General features: G+C 35.1%; 1 protein-coding gene across 2 annotated transcripts in view; it reads left to right on the plus strand.

Moving 5' to 3' along the window:
• LOC128207750 (uncharacterized) overlaps window positions 1-15,862 on the plus strand; it is a 61,937-nt gene extending 46,075 nt beyond the window's left edge. For both annotated transcript variants that reach the window (XM_052910879.1, XM_052910886.1), the window contains 22 exons: window positions 208-372; window positions 800-1,002; window positions 1,222-1,357; window positions 1,945-2,203; window positions 2,766-2,879; window positions 3,439-3,660; window positions 4,042-4,217; window positions 4,833-4,893; window positions 5,272-5,449; window positions 5,995-6,110; window positions 6,390-6,540; window positions 7,242-7,492; window positions 8,052-8,181; window positions 8,422-8,490; window positions 8,900-9,006; window positions 9,610-9,751; window positions 9,913-10,047; window positions 10,331-10,434; window positions 10,965-11,057; window positions 11,860-11,965; window positions 12,321-12,458; window positions 12,978-15,862. In XM_052910879.1, coding sequence (XP_052766839.1) covers window positions 208-372; window positions 800-1,002; window positions 1,222-1,357; window positions 1,945-2,203; window positions 2,766-2,879; window positions 3,439-3,660; window positions 4,042-4,217; window positions 4,833-4,893; window positions 5,272-5,449; window positions 5,995-6,110; window positions 6,390-6,540; window positions 7,242-7,492; window positions 8,052-8,181; window positions 8,422-8,490; window positions 8,900-9,006; window positions 9,610-9,751; window positions 9,913-10,047; window positions 10,331-10,434; window positions 10,965-11,057; window positions 11,860-11,965; window positions 12,321-12,458; window positions 12,978-13,247 — 3,326 coding nt within the window. In that variant the 3' untranslated portion in view covers window positions 13,248-15,862. The remainder of the gene's footprint in view (window positions 1-207; window positions 373-799; window positions 1,003-1,221; window positions 1,358-1,944; window positions 2,204-2,765; window positions 2,880-3,438; window positions 3,661-4,041; window positions 4,218-4,832; window positions 4,894-5,271; window positions 5,450-5,994; window positions 6,111-6,389; window positions 6,541-7,241; window positions 7,493-8,051; window positions 8,182-8,421; window positions 8,491-8,899; window positions 9,007-9,609; window positions 9,752-9,912; window positions 10,048-10,330; window positions 10,435-10,964; window positions 11,058-11,859; window positions 11,966-12,320; window positions 12,459-12,977) is intronic.
• The last annotated feature ends 782 nt before the right edge of the window (window positions 15,863-16,644 follow it).

Raw genomic sequence — 16,644 nt, forward strand, 5'->3', positions numbered from 1 at the left:
CAATATAAAGTTTACTCATAACTCCAAGGTTTACAAATTCATGTTTGTTTTGGAGCATTTCATATTAAGTCATTAAATGCTCTTTTATACATCAACATTTTGATCATAAAAACTGCATCTATAATTCACTGTATTTAATAAACCATCTCATGTCAAGAGTTGCATTTGTATTCTACCAACTCTTATACCCACTGTTGTGTTCCCCAGGTGTTGCAATCCTGCTGTCGACCCACCATTTAGACGAGGCTGACATCATCAGTGATCAGATTGCTGTGTTACACGAGGGTCGTCTCCTGTGTCACGGCTCCCCCATGTACCTCAAACAGCACCTTGCTAGCGGACATCGCATCATCGTCACCTCCTTGTCAGATAGTATGTGACTTTACAAATAATTTTAGAAAATCTATGCTGTTCATTAGAATGTATTGGAAGTTTCCATGTTACAGGAATGATAAGAATGATCCTTATGTGTTATGGTCAGCCCTCTGCTTCAAATTCTAGTAGCTCATTCAACAATGGTTGTTTTTCATACAATTTTGCTGAAGTAGTGTACTGATTTACTGATTTTTACTGATTAATCGTACAAGTCCATATTACCATATTTCAGTGGTGCTTGAGTCCTTGACTTACTTAGATTTCAATGCACCGTCAGTATTATTTATTTTATATGAAAATAGAACAAATAATGGTAGGGACTATGCCTTTTCCTTGACCCATTGCCATGTCTGGAAAGACCACCTGTTCAAACGATCACAATTTTACTGTACTGACATCTAATCAATGCCTTGTACCTTTTAAGACCCAGACCCAGTTTCTATCCTGTCGGTGATGAAGGCATGGATTCCCGCAGCAAAACTTCAGCAGGTGTCTGGAGGCGACATGACATTCACACTCCCTGCAGCTAGCTCTGCTGCGTTCCACGAGATGTTCCAAGATCTTGAATCAAAGAAAAGGGAACTGAATATCGAGTCATATGGAATCTCAGACCCACAGCTTCAGGAGGTAGGGCATACTGTGATGTAACATATACAACAGCTTGTTTTTATTCAGATTTCTTTTAATCATTTCAGAAATTACTTCATTAAATTTGATAATGTATTTGAAATAAAAGTTTGTTAAAATTTATATCTATTCCTTTACATAACGGTTTGATTTTCAAGAATGACTTGGCACAAGGCAATTAATATCAAAGATTTAGCAGCTTTATTCTTGGTTCTGTAGGTATTCCTGAAGGTGTGTTCAGCAGCAGACATGGGTCACCAGATCACCCCAGAGGCTCTCCGTCAGATCGACGAGCATGTAGAAGACATAGAGAAGGGTGAAAATGGCGACTGGAAACATGACTTTGGAGCAAATGGTAATTTTGGATATACAAGCATTTAAAGACGTTCAAGCACTACACATATGTATAATTTGTTTTCAGAGCCATGACAGTTTGTATCTGACAATGTTTTATCCTCATGATCATTTTTGTATTGTACATTGTATTTTTGTTTGTGATTCATGAACATTTAAGTAAGATATTTGCACAGGGATCCATTATTGAAGTAATGTAGCAGTTACTAAAATATTGGCTTATTCTTTATTGTAAGAATGTAAGGATGCTGTACCATCCTTTGATTTAAAATACCTGTGGCCAATCCATGGACACCGGCCTTAGTGATAATATATACATGTTTTTTTAGGTTGTGGGGCATAGTCCATAGACAGAATGTAAGACCTGGCTAGAGTTACCCTGGCTCTTAAATGTGCACCAATGTATAACATTATCAAACAAACCCTTGTTTAATGTCCTTCGTGGAAGACAGTTAGTACTGTTTGTGGTGAAAATGGAGATCAAAACTGTGACCCCTTTGTTGACAATATAGCGTGTTACCACAAGACCATGGATCTGCCACTAGTAACAGTTTTAATATTGTTAACTCATTTATATTTGCTCTACAGGATCTGGTGGCAGCAAGGAGAGACTGAATAAGGCCTCATTGGATTCTGGTCATGCAGGGAGCCTTCTGGGTGCCCTGCTAACCAAGCGTTTCCTCCACTACCTACACAACTGGCGCCTGCTGCTGTCCGTCATCCTCCTGCCGCTGCTGCTGTTCCTGCTTGCGTGCGGCCTTTATATGATACGACCCAAGGATAACGAGGCTGAGAAGATTCTGATATCCCCTGCTATGTATGGACCCAATGACTATGTGATCACAAGGTAGGTGCATTTTGTATTTGAATATACAATGTACAACTATATACAGACCCAATGACTATGTGATCACAAGGTAGGTGCATTTTGTATTTGAATATACAATGTACAACTATAAGGTATTTTGATTCCTTTGATGTCTTCTGACTTCATTATTGATGCAATAACTTTCAGCCTTGGACCCAACTCCAAATCCATTTAAAACATTCCTATGAAAATTGTTTCACACGTTGAACTGTATGGGTTTGTCAGACTGTATGGGATTGTAACACTGCCTTTAACAGGTATGGAGTTATGCCCATTGATTGTCCGACTTGATCATTGTTTTAATTTAGCCATATCTCAACTGTTCAAGATATTCTCATCAAACTTTGTTCACATGTTACCAATGACAATATGCAAGGCACAGAGGCCTGGATTATGCTCCTTGTTAGAATGAAAAGAATCAGACAATATTAACTGTTGGTTTTAGCTCCGCAGCATTCTTGTTATGCCTTTGGTTATAGCATCTTAATGTTACTCTCATTGCAGATATGTTTATATCCTGTTTTGTATTTTTCTCCTACAGACAAGACAGCTCCCTGCTACAGCCTGTGAGTGGAATGGACATCATGAACACATTCAAGATGGAACCTGGCATGGGAACTACATGCATGCAGGATGGAGCCCTTGACAACCTAGGGTGAGCATTGCAATATTTGCAGCTGAACACTGTATGTTAAGTTTAGAAATTAGTAACAATTAAAAAAAAATGTAAAGTTGATATTCAAGATCAGTTTGTTTAATCAATTCGGATAAATGAAATACGATTTGTAATTATTGAATCTTTTGAACCATCAAGTGTTTGATTGATTAGGATAAATGAATTACGATTGGTAATTATTGAATCTTTTGAACCATCAAGTGTTTGATTGATTAGGATAAATGAATTACAATTTGTAATTATTGAATCTTTTGTACCATCAAGTCAAACTAGTTGCCAAGTTTAAGCTGCTGTTTTTCGAACTGTGACATTCTACATGTCATTTGTCAAGGCAGAGTCAACATGCAGAAACTTTAACCATAGCCATTACTAAAAAAATATTAAAATATAATAATTTTACAAATAGGATTAGGACTTTGAGTAACTGCATGTATATTGAATACCAGAAGAAGTAATTTTTAGAATAAAAATGCATTACGGCAAATCAACAATATTATAACAGATGTGCAAATGTTATGTCCAATTTTGTTTTCACCAGACCAGGGTATGAGTGTGTATCACCAGATGACAAGTCACACAACAAGGCATACCCCCAGACGTCATGTAAGTGTGAGGACAACAAGTACTCGTGTTCCCAGGGTAACGGGAGCCTGGCGATCCCAGAATTCAAGACGGCAACCACACAGATTCTCCAGGACATGGAGGGCATGAACATTACCAAATATATCCTTGAGAGCTTTGATGACTTCATTAAGAAGAGGTTTGTAGATCTTAGCAGGTATTAAGTTATCTGAAGATTAAAATGTTTGATAAGACTTTTCATGTAATAGTCTCATTATACTCTAGCAGGGTTACCCTTCACTTCTGTGAGAGCTCTTGTTTTACCTAAGGATTTCAATTTGTGTCTGTTGGTCAAGGTTAAGTCACTATATAAACTTTGTGAGGTCCTTTTTTCATGAATGACTTTGTTTTTGCCGACATTTTCAAGGTATAGAAATTGTGAAAAACATAAATTAATTAAAAATAATTATGCTATGGTTTAAGTTAGCACCTGATATAATCTAAACTTTTTTGCGAAAGTAAGGTCCTGGTAAAATTAAAACAATTTACATACCTCTAATATTTCCTCCCCTCCTTTCAGGTATGGAGGTCTCCAGTTTGACGATGCTAAAGATGACGAGGACAAAACAGTGCTGCAGGCAACAATCTGGTACAACAACAAGGGCCACCACTCCACACCTGCGTTCTATAACAGTTATAGCAATGGGATTCTACGAGCTCTCAGCTCTAAGGCCGGGCAACTGCCACACCAGTATGGTATGTGCAATATTTCTGTTAGATATGAGCTGATAAAGATTATTAACGAAAATTAATGAAATATTGTCCAAACAAGAGATTAACAATGGCCACGATCGGTAATGCTAAAGCTCGTTACTTAAGAAATATTACACACCACTGAAGGTCATATGACATTAAAAGAACCGGACAATCAGCCACCAAAAGTGTATATGGACCGAGGGGTTGAACAAAGCAAGAATGTTAACTTGCGACATCTTTTGGCCATTCTGGCCATATAATAGTTTTGGCTAGGTCCGGACAGGCCAAAAATATATGGATTACTGACGTCATTAAACTGGATTTCTATCAAAATACAGTGATATACGGACTGATTCACTTAATTTACATGGATAAGGGACACATTTAAGGCATGATATTGGATCTTTGTTGTTTTTTTGTGTGACTGAATACCAAGGTAATGGAAAATCTCATGTTTTGTATATACTATTAGTGGGCTGTCATTTGATAGGTAGCAGGACACATCTACATACTTGGGATGAAGGTCAAAATAATGCAATGTTTGTTTCACACTGTTTATTGTACTAGAAGAAAAAGGATTATTTAATATGAATATGGAATTGTTGTTTTTTACAGGGATTACAGTTTACAATCATCCGTTTGTGTTTGGAAAACAGCGGCTGTCAGAGGACACACTGTAAGTACAAGGAGGAGGTTCCTCGGTTGTTGTATATGTGTACTGGAAAAAACACACACCCTATCGGTCAAATTGTGAACGATATACATGAGGATAATTATATATCATTTTATCCTGTCACTTGCATACAAATCAGTTCAATAACAAGGTACCATGTAAAATTTTAGTTAATTAGGATAGTAGACCATGTGATGTTTATCTACAGCCACACCTGATAAATTCCTCCGCCTGGCCAGATAAACTTCCTCCGTCCACGCACAAACCTAGTATTCCCTATAAATTGTCTCTAAAGTAAATATTGACTATGCCTTTTAATTAAATTTCATTCTGAATTTCATTCATTGAAATTTGATCAGAAAATGGATATTGGTGTTTCAGTGTGTTCCACGCGGCTGACATCGGTATTGCTCTGATCATTATGCTGGGGTTCACGTTTATCCCCGTTGGTTCCCTGCTCTATCTGGTCACGGAGTACCTGAGCAGGGAGAAACACATGCAGTTCATAGCAGGAGTGAGGCCTCTCACATACTGGATGGCTTCTCTAATCTGGGACTTGGTAAGTTATAGTTTTGAAACTTTTTTGGCAAATAGATTTAAGTTATATGAAACTAGGTAACTCACGCTGGCATGATGTTGAACAAGAGTGTTGTTAAGGTATGTTGTTGGGGAAACTAGAGTTCCCTTAGAAAACATAACACCTAGGCTGGGAACTGAACCCATGGTGTGAAGTGTACTCTAATAACCACTGCAAGATCAATCTAATGAATTTCATGATCAACTAGAGCACCCTTAGAAAACATAACACCTAGGCTGGGAACCAAACCCATGTTGAAAAGTGTGTGCTCTAACCACTGCATGGTTAATCTAATGAATTTCATGAACAATTTAAAAACATAAAACCTGTTCACATACAGTATTTTTGACTAGGATTTAGTGAGTGGGGGTGAGTACTTCCCAAGCTTCATCTTTAAATTTTCATTGGGCTGTTAATGCTACAACAATGAATAACATAATGAAAGGATAAAAAGAACCAAAATGTAATGATTTCTTTGTATGGTTTTATAATTTTAGTGTAGTTCATTCCATATGTTGCCTTTTCAGTTTGTGCTGGGGATCACTATTGGTATTTCAGCAATCATCATAGTGGGGTTCAAACCTGCGTCTTTTTATGATGACCAGAATCTTGGTGCTGTTGTTACGCTGCTAGCACTGTTTGGGTAAGTTTGGTATTTTTTTGTGAAAATTTTTTCATTCCTTGTCTAGGATTTTTCCTCATGATTTTTATTTCTATGGTCTACATACAAATATTCAAAACTTATATGGTAGATTAACACAATTTATTTATGTGCCATGTTTTGTATCAAAATGGTTATTTGGTAGACATGTATCAAGCTTTAGCAAGTCAGGTTATGTTTTAAATTAATACACATAAAACAAGAAAGCAAGTACATGAAGTACTGCCTACTGGTTAACTATAAACCTCCTGTCTATTCCAGAGTGTCACTGTTGACTCTGTGTTACTGCTTGTCCAAGCGGTTTTCTACATCTGGAGCAGCGTTCTTCACCGTCTTCTGTATGCTCACCTTTATTGGCCTGATAACAGTCCTCATCATCTTTACACTCAACTACTGGCGCGGTAACAGCACGGTAAGGCTCAAACTTACATGTACTCAGGAAGGCAGGAATTTTAATTTTGTTGTAAAAATGCTGTATCATAAGCAAAGATGATAAAAAAAATGCTGTATCTGTGCAAATTATCTGTTATTCTATCAGGCATGCATCTTTTGTCAATTTTTTTTATATTCTAGATATTTTTTAAACATTTAAGAATTCAGTTTTGTGGGCCTTTGTCTGAAACTCATGATCCAGATGGTAATGAATATGGAAGCAGCCATGCGTTCAGTAAACATGTTTGCAGCAAACGTTTGCTGTTTGGTTCCCCGCTTGCAATGTATGCGCTACATTGCAACAGGGATACAAAACAGAATGTTTGCTTAGGTTAGGCAAACGCTCACCCTACTGAACACTGGCTCAGCAGCATGGTGTTTGGTTTATTGATAAGAAGTTATATTTCATTTATGATTGAGTTATTTAGGTTATTTACATATTATGCATGCCATTCAAAAGCATTTATAAATACTATTCTAACAGAATATTAGTTGGACAAAAAATACAACTATCTTCTAGTGCTTAATTGATATAAAACAATTATGATGTCACATCCAAGTTGCCTTTTTACTCTAGAAAAATAAGAGCAAAATTGAAATTACTATACTTATTGTTTTAGAATTTGAAACTGTTGTTAGGAACATTATATATATTATTGATATAATTGATGTTTATTGCAGAGTGCACAGAGGGCGTACAAGATTGTTCACTACGTATTCTTGATATTCCCACCGTATGCTCTGGGTTCCGGCTTCCTGGACCTTATTGATAACCAGCTTCGTACCATCATCTACAGGCGGTTCGATGTTGAAGTGTACCAGAATCCATTCACCTTCGATATGATTGGCTGGAACCTTGTCTTCATGGGGATAGAGGCTGTCCTCTTCTTCATTATTGCTGTTGTCATGGACACCAGATGCTGTTGTTGGAGGTGAGACATGGGAACAATTTTTTTTTAATATATTTATTCCACGATATACATGATTGTGACGTCACATCCTTGTTTACCTAATATTCAGGACCCAATTTCTCGAAATTTCTTAAGCTTAACAGGCTTACCGGGTAAGTAGCTTATTTTAATTAGCCAAAATACATACTCAAGTAATTTTATTAATGAAAAATGGTTGATTGTGATTATCATACAGAAAATTCCTATATAATATCTAAAAACTTAAATCAGTAAATAAAACGCTTTAATATAGAACAACAAAAATAGTGAGCTTAGCTTAATCCTGTTATAAAGAACTTAAGAAGTTACGAGAAAAAAAACAACTGAATTTTAAGTGTGTTTTTTTTTTGTCCAAAAATTTAAGAAATTATTTATTAAGTTGAGTTTTCATCTATTTCTTGATCAGCTCAATATTTATTAATTCAAATGTTTTTTCTCTTTCCTCTGCAATTTGATACTATTATTTTGAATATTTGATTTTGCAACCCTATTAGGATGAGTGGTTTTTAGGCCTAAGGGTGTTTTGATTGTTGCATTACAGCAAGCCAGATCGCAATGCGGTTAAAGAAGTGGCAGCAGGTGACATTGATGCTGATGTGATGCAGGAGAAACAACGTATTAACCATGGCGACTGTCGCCAAGATTCTATTGTCATTCGTAATCTACACAAGGTTAGGGATAGCTTATTTTTTAGTTGATCTAAGTCAGGAACTTAAAATTTATCAAAAAAGTGAATTTTTGGATATGGAGTGAATCGTAGATCTAGTAATTTAGGCAGTCTGAAATCAGTACTAATTTTTTTGCATATTTGTTTAGTACCTCTTTTATTAATATCTATTTTTTGTAAAGTAATTATTAAAACGTAAGATTTAAATTCCTAATGGTTATCGCAATAACAAATGTAATTCCAGGTGTACCTTACACAGAAGGCGGAGGTACATGCAGTAAATGGTCTCACCTTTGGGGTGCCTGCCAGTCAGGTAACAGTGCTTTACTGCAAGACAATCATGATTTAGGACATACGAGTAGAATAAAAACCCAGGATAAAAATGATGACTTCTCAGAACTTTGTCTGAATATTGACATATACTGACAGTTTTACAATAATGAGGGTGTTCATGTCATTGTTTTAAGTTTCCATGTCAGCGATGGAGTTTCTATGGAAACAAAGATGACATTTTAGATGACTGCTATTGCAATATTGACAGTTTCTAATATATGTCGATCGTTTCTGATACCATGTTGACACTTTCTTTGACAATGATGTCAGTTATATTGAATAAGGCATTGAATAGATCAGATGAAAGTATACACTGCAGTTCTAACAGTATCATTGGCAGCCTTGATAAATATTTTTACAATGTTGACAATGTCTATGGTTGTTTTCAGTGTTTCGGCCTGTTGGGAGTAAACGGTGCTGGAAAGACAACCACCTTCAAAATCCTGACAGGCATGCTCAATGCTTCAGATGGCTTCACTTCAGTTCTTGGATCTAGGTAAGGCTTTTCAACAGTCTCAGTTAAACATAATATCATGCTATGTGTGACATGTTGCTCCTAAAAGTAATCTAAGTAAATAACATAGGAGATCAATTTTCATGACTTTTTGAGTGTAACATGTTCCACTTTCTACTATTAAAGGTATTGGTTAAGACATCATGACTACTTTGTATATTAGTAATTCTGTGTTCATAAATGCTTGATGATAAACATAATTATTATAATCATTATTATTTTAGACGCAAGCTTCATTCCAACTTAAAAACAGCAAAACTTACATTAATGTTGATAAGATTCTTTATCGTTACCTTACTTCATGGCTTACTGATGTTATATGATGATATGAAATGTTATACCTTTCTCACCTTCAAAAATGAGGATAAATGGCAAAAGTTGTTTAGTGGTATCAATTTCCACCATTCACCAAAGAGGATAATGATTCAATCCCCACCAATGAAACTTTCTCATATGGCCTCTCAAAATGAAAATCAGTACTGGTTACTACCCAGGGAATATACTTGAGCATAAGTCTGAAACTATCATCCGTAGTGGCAATCAAGTTTGAACTAAATAAAAACTGAGTTTGTTTTGTTTGTCCAGGATCCTACCAGGGGAGATGTCAGTGGGTCGTCTGGTTGGTTACTGTCCCCAGGAGGATGCCCTCGATGGTTACCTGAGCGTGGAGAGCATGCTCCACTTCCATTGTAAACTCAAGGGCATACCCTCGGACAGGCGTACACAGGTCTGTATTGTATTTATTGTAGGTTGTAGAGTAGGTCTTAAAAGTTTAACTTTGACCCTGGTTTATTCTTCTTTCATTCAATCTAAGTATAATTTCATTAAAATTAAAACCATTTAAGGATAGTAAAAGAACATCTACAATCTAATATGCTTTTCTTTTAGGAGGTTGAGTCTGTGATGGAGCGTCTACAGTTAACGGTAATCAAGAGCAAGTTGGTGCGGGCGTGTAGCGGGGGAATGAAGAGGAAACTCTCATTGGCAATCGCGCTGCTTGGCAACCCTCCTGTCATCCTTCTGGTAAGCATGACTTTTTAAATATATTTCATTGAGTTTTCATTTTGCATTATTTGATTATAAGAAACAAAAATTGAATAATGAACAAGCGTTCTCATTTAACTTTTCATGCTTAAAGGATGTTAAGATAGGTTGTTAAAGTAAAAATATAGCTATTTTATAAAATATATAATTACCAAACTTATGCAATTATGCACAGGATAATTATAATTAATGTAATAGCTCATATTATAGATACTGTATAAATGAATTAATTGAGAAAACCAGACCCTGTTTTATCTCATAGGATGAGCCGACCACAGGTATGGACCCGAAGGCCAAGCGCCTTGTGTGGGATTGTCTGCTACAGGCTAAACACCAGGGACACGCAATCATTCTCACATCACACAGGTTGGTACCTGGGACATGCTATAATTTTCACATCACACAGGTACACAGCATAATCTCACTCCACAGCAGTGGTAGCCGCAGCAAAATTTTGTGCAGACAATAACTTAATTAATTATGGAATCATGATGAAACTTGGTAGCAGTGTTTGTGGGGTTACTGCTGCGATCAAGTTTGATCATAGGGTAAAACGCATCAGTAATTCCAGAGTAAGGCCCCTTTACATAAAGAAAGTTTATATCTTACCAACAAAACAGCAAATCCAGTTCCACAGAATTCTAGTTCTGAACAGAACAATTGTTATCTGAATCAAAATCTATGTGATTCGAAAAAAAAAAAATAGGTTTTGAAGTGGCCTTGGTGTTGGTGTCCACATCTTTGTTGTTTTACAAAAAAATTGAATAGATTTCTTATATTTGAGATCATGCAGTGTTGGCATTCACTAGCTCAAAGATCATTCATTAAGAACAATTCTTATGATTTCACAGTACCGAACACAAATAATTAATTTGTTTGTTTGTATTTTCACATAGCCTGGAGGAGTGTGACATTCTGTGTGACCGTATCGGCATCATGGTGAATGGAGAACTTAAGTGCCTCGGCAGCTCCCAACACCTCAAGCAGAAGTATGTACAAGTCCTGTTTTTATAAAATGTTCATCTAGAATTTCAAACTTTACACAGTGTTTATTTTCTTCTTCTGTTTTGTAATCACTGCTGTCACCCATACATGTATCTTATCATGATGGCCAGTATTGTGTGACTGCGTTCAAAAACTTAAAAAGAAACTTTTAAAAGTCCAGCTATTTTACATACTTGATGGCAGAGACCTCCTCTAAGCATTAAGGGAGATCACTGCCTAATTAAGGGAGATCACTGCCTAATTAAGGGAGATCACTGCCTAATTTAGGGAGATCACTGCCTAGAAGATTGCTAGAATTTATGTAAGAACAATTTACATAATAACAAAGTTTGCTCAGATGGGAAAGCACTTTAAAAATAATTGGCATCAAATTGTTTATTTCACATTATTTATTTAGGCATTGTTAAAGGGATAATGAATACCATTAAATAATAGTTTGGTGCAATAAATGGATCAAACTTTAGTAATAGTTCCTGCACCAGGTACCTGATTTATTGAAATTATTCACCAGCGCAAAGCACATTGTATAATTTCAGTTACAATGGTTGTGGCTGAAGTAAATGTTAAGGTGCATGTTGTCATCAACAGCATTCAATAACAAGTGTGCATATAAGTTAATAGCATTGTTATTTATCAGCGACTCGTCATTGCAAGGTAAAGCTCCATATACTTGATACATTGATGTTTTGAGAGTTAATGTACCAGGTAGAGAAAAAAATAAAGAAGACACTCAATCATGGTACAAGTAAGAATAAGATTGCATACATGAATGGCGTTGTTTTGCAGGTTTGGGGATGGTTACACAGTAACGGTGTATGTGAGTGGACTATCCACGTCAGCAACGAGAATATATGAGCTGATTCATCAACATTTCCCTCGAGCCTCAATACGGGTAGATCACTTTCCTTCTCTGTTGTAAAAATTCTCATAAAAGGTTCAGTCACATTAATGCATGACTTGTTTCCTATAGGATTTCATGTATTATACTGTTGCATATATACTAGAGGTTTTGGGTTTGAATCTGAACTTTTAATGAATTAATAATTTTACTTGCTTATCTAAGAAATTAAATTATTTCTGAGTGTCAATATAAAACATTTCTATTTTAGGCTATTTAGTATATATTGCTATGTTGTTTATTGCTTATGCGTTTTTTTATTGACATAACTTTGTCAATAAATTTCAAGCAAAGCCTGATAAATTTTATTCAAGAGACACTATTTATGTAATCTTGTATAATGTTTTAGGACCAGCACCTGAACGTGATCCAGATGGACATGCCGCGGGATTCTGTGAGTGTGGCGGACATGTTCGCCATTCTGGAGCGTGAGAAGGCCACATACAACATCCAGTACTACACTGTCTCCCAGACTACCCTCGATACTGTGAGTACATCATGCACTTTGTAGAACTGGAGTTTTGGTCCATGATTAAGTGCTTTGTAAATCTGGCTATGTGTTGCATATTTCATAAATCTATGTAATATTCCAAAAGTGTGATTAAAACTTGTCTGAAAAGAGAGTGATCTGGATGCAAACATGGGTTTATGTGATGAACACCTAAGTGATTATTTTAGTTTTGAATGTCATGAAATTGTTTGTCATCAAAGACTAGTCTACAGCACAATATTTGCTAGCGATTTGCCATATTCCTTTAATTGCATCCATTGTTGCAGATTACTTATCCTAAAGTATATTTTGCAAATAGTGTGTGTAAATATAAACATTGTATATTTTAAAATTACAATTCAGCTGTATATAAAAACATTTGTTCAGGGCAGGGATAACCGTGAAATCTTTCAGACTTTGCTAACCTTGCACTGACGTTATGTTTTTATACACCGATCTTAAACATTCAATTCTTGAATAAATGTACCCTGTTTGATCTTCTGTTTTTAATTTCAGATTTTCCTCAACTTTGCCCATGAGCAGACAGATGGCATCGACCTTGAGGTTTCGGACACAAACTCCAGCGCTGGGACATCAGGCTTAGATGAAAACAGCAGGAAAGGTTCTGCCATTACAAACCCATACTACGCTCAGTTGGACAAATCTATGGTGCTCCGCGATAGCTCAAAGAAAACTGACACATCTTCACCTTTTGCAGTTCCAGTCAAGGACAACTTTGAAGACTTGTATGCTGAAGAGTCAGAGTCATACTCCACAAATTTGTAGACATTGCTCATGAACATACATGAAGTGATAAAAACTTTATTGCCTTAAAGTTAAGCCGTTGTTGAGACTGTTTTTCAGAATTAAGTGGAGCTATACAACAATGTGACATAAATTTATATTTGTATAGTCAATTTGGATTTGTACTCATGTTCTTTGTTATCAAGGAAGTACATGGCAATTTACAATTTCATGGACTTTTGTATACCTACTTTGTACAGTATAAGTGATTTCTGATCTATCAATGCAATGTTTTAATCATATTCAGGTTTTTAATGATGTTTATGCTTTGTTTGTACATTTTTTTTAATCCAGGTATTACATGTTAAAATGTTACATACGCAAAAAGGTGTACAGTATCCATGTAGAAGCTTGTTTTGGCGATTGGTACCTTACAGAAATGTGAATTTAATGTTATAATTATGTTAAATGTATATTAAAGTTCAAAAATATTTGCCCTTATCACCCTCTGTATTTACATGTAGTTTTGTCATCTTATGATGCGTATTAAACAGAACCAAACTTTTTTTATAGTATATACTATGTGTATGTATTCAGATTTACAAGAATAGTTAGACTGATCTTGTCTATGTAATCCGTTAAAAATCTATACCCTTATTTCACAGTGTGGCCTATATCTGACATATTTTCTGTGATAAAATTTGTTTTAAACTGGTGCTCATAACAGGTACATACTCATTTATTTTAGAAATACTCAGCCAAACTCACATGTATAAATGTGCTTGTAATGCTCATGTCGTAACATACATTTTTCATATAAACCAACTAGAGAGACAATGAAATAATCTCCTGATATAGTGACACCAGTCTTGCACAAGGAAATAAATACAGGATAATTGTTTGTTTCAGTGTAAGATCGATATATATTTCACAGAGTGAGCACCAAAAGCTATATTTCACCAGTGATATATAAACTTTGGTGTTCATAAGGTGAAATATATTTGGAACTTGTGTCTGAGCCCTGTACACATTGATGTTTGATTTGGAAATGCGAGCAGGCTAAAATATCAATACAGTGAAAATGTTAATTGATCAAACAGGGAAATATCAATTTTATTTCACTGATAAATCTCTATAAATCTCTGGAACACATACTATAGAAAAGAATCTCAGGTTTTCCCAAAGAATTGTTTTATTCAATCTGGAATCAATGTTGATCTGTTTTTATATCCATAATATTAAGTTGTGTATCTGGCTATACATGTTGTTATTTTTTATATTCTCAATGCAAGTGTGTGTGTATTTGTTTGTTTTACAATATTCATCAATAATTTGTCTTTCCCGTTTCCTTCAATATTGTTGATCAATATTCATATTGTTATTATGAAATTTAACATGACTTACATATTTAAAAACTGTTATGTGTTTTACATGACTCTCTATGCCTTTTAACAATGCAAACTTTTTTATGTACAATTTTACCAATTTACGTGTGCTTTAGTTACTCAAGATACTTTTACTTTTGCAAATTCTCGTGACAGGAATAGTGTTCATCTTTCTTTATATTGGCATTACTTACATGTATATAAGTTCAATGTTTGTTTATATGTAATTAAATGGATAATGCAGGGGCTCTTCAAGAACCTGCCTATTAGACTATAACATTACAGGAACAAAATGGCTAATTCAAATTTATAGTGGTGTATTTTGGTGTATTTTATGCATAATTTCTCTAATTTCTCGACCATATTGACATGAAGAATTTATTATCTTAGCCCCATGCACCCCTTCCACCACCCCGAATTTGCTAGTACAATGTACATGTATTACATGTACAGTAGGTAGTGTTAAGATAATCATTCAAGATTTTTTAAAGGTATCTGAAAGATTCATGTGTAGTACCATATGAAGCCCCTAATGTGAAATTCAATATACACTGATGAAATGCTCATTTACTTTCTGCACATTTACTTTCTGCATGTACTTTGATACTTCTAAATTTCTCAATATTAAAGGCTATTATACGATCAGACATTGCAAAAATAAATTTGGCAAACAACAATAAAACATGAACAGTTCAAATGACAGGCTTATTGTCAATAAATTTTTAAACAGGTCAGAAAAAAAATCATTCATTTAGGCATGACTTTATTGAAATTATATTCAGATAAGTATCAGCCTGTTGCTGTTTGTTGTTTGTTCATATGTTTAAGTAAATTAACTCAACAGTTTTAAAAAATGTTGCGAACATAAAATTTGTTGAGTGGTTCCCTTAAAATCCTTCAATCTAACTGAAGGGCTGCAAATTTGTCTTTCAAACGCATAATTCACACTTCTAAAATGGAAATTTCTTGCTTATAACAGCAATTTTAGCCTTATATTTTTACCACTGTCTTAATGTTTAAATCAATGATGTAGGTAAAAAGCTTATAGTATATATTGTTTTACTTTATTCTATACATGCTGTTAATCATTTTAACGCTTACAAACCAAAAAAATCTGACAGTGGAAGCGTAATATTTATCTGTTCTATTATGATTATTTTTGTTAAACACGAGTGCCTGCTTTGTGAACAACTTTTTACATGTAATTCTCTGTTGTATATATTTTATATTTAGAACCTTTTTATATCATAAGCAATAAAGTCTAGAAACATTTATTCACTGCTGAATGTCTTGTTTTTGGAGACCAATATTAAGTATGTCCATGTGTCCCATTTAGTGTCTTTGATGTACAAGAAAGAATATCAAAGGCACTATTAAAATATGTTCAGATGTGTTGTTTAAATCATTATATGTACCCAAAATGATTTTAATCAACATTTTAGTGACAAACAATGATTTAGACGCCTGTGGATGCAACATTAAAATTTTGGCCAAGGTTTGCATCTGTAAATAAAAGCAAATCTAAAAAAAAAACAAATACACGTGTAGAAGCAGAAAATGGTATTACATCACTTACATGTCATCTACATCGGTTGCGACCTATGCTGACACATGCGAGAACCCCTCTGAAATCAGGTGATTTCCCACCCTGGTTGTGGTTTCTCTGTAAGTTTCAACTAGATTTAAGGCTTGGTCACCATGAACTCGCGACACATTTGAGCAAATCGTTGATCATGTGGGGTCGTCGCAAAACAGTCCTAAGTTTTGAGCATTGATGTGCCGTCGTGAGGCGAAATTGGGCATGCACTTTTTTGTTCAACGATTTTTGTGTCTATTTATTGTGGCTGTCGTGAGTCTGTCCAACAATAGTTTTGCGACTGTCGTGCGATAAATATCTTGTCGTAGGTACCAGAAGTCACACGACACTATATATAAGATATATGTTGCTTTTTAAATGCACATGGGTAAGGGTTTTATGGACTCGGTTACATACATGTATGGTAATTGAGAACATTGAATTTTCTTAATAAAATGCCAATAATTTGTCACGTTGA

Source organism: Mya arenaria, chromosome 2 (assembly GCF_026914265.1).
Source record: "Mya arenaria isolate MELC-2E11 chromosome 2, ASM2691426v1".
Taxonomy (NCBI): Eukaryota; Metazoa; Mollusca; class Bivalvia; order Myida; family Myidae; genus Mya; species Mya arenaria.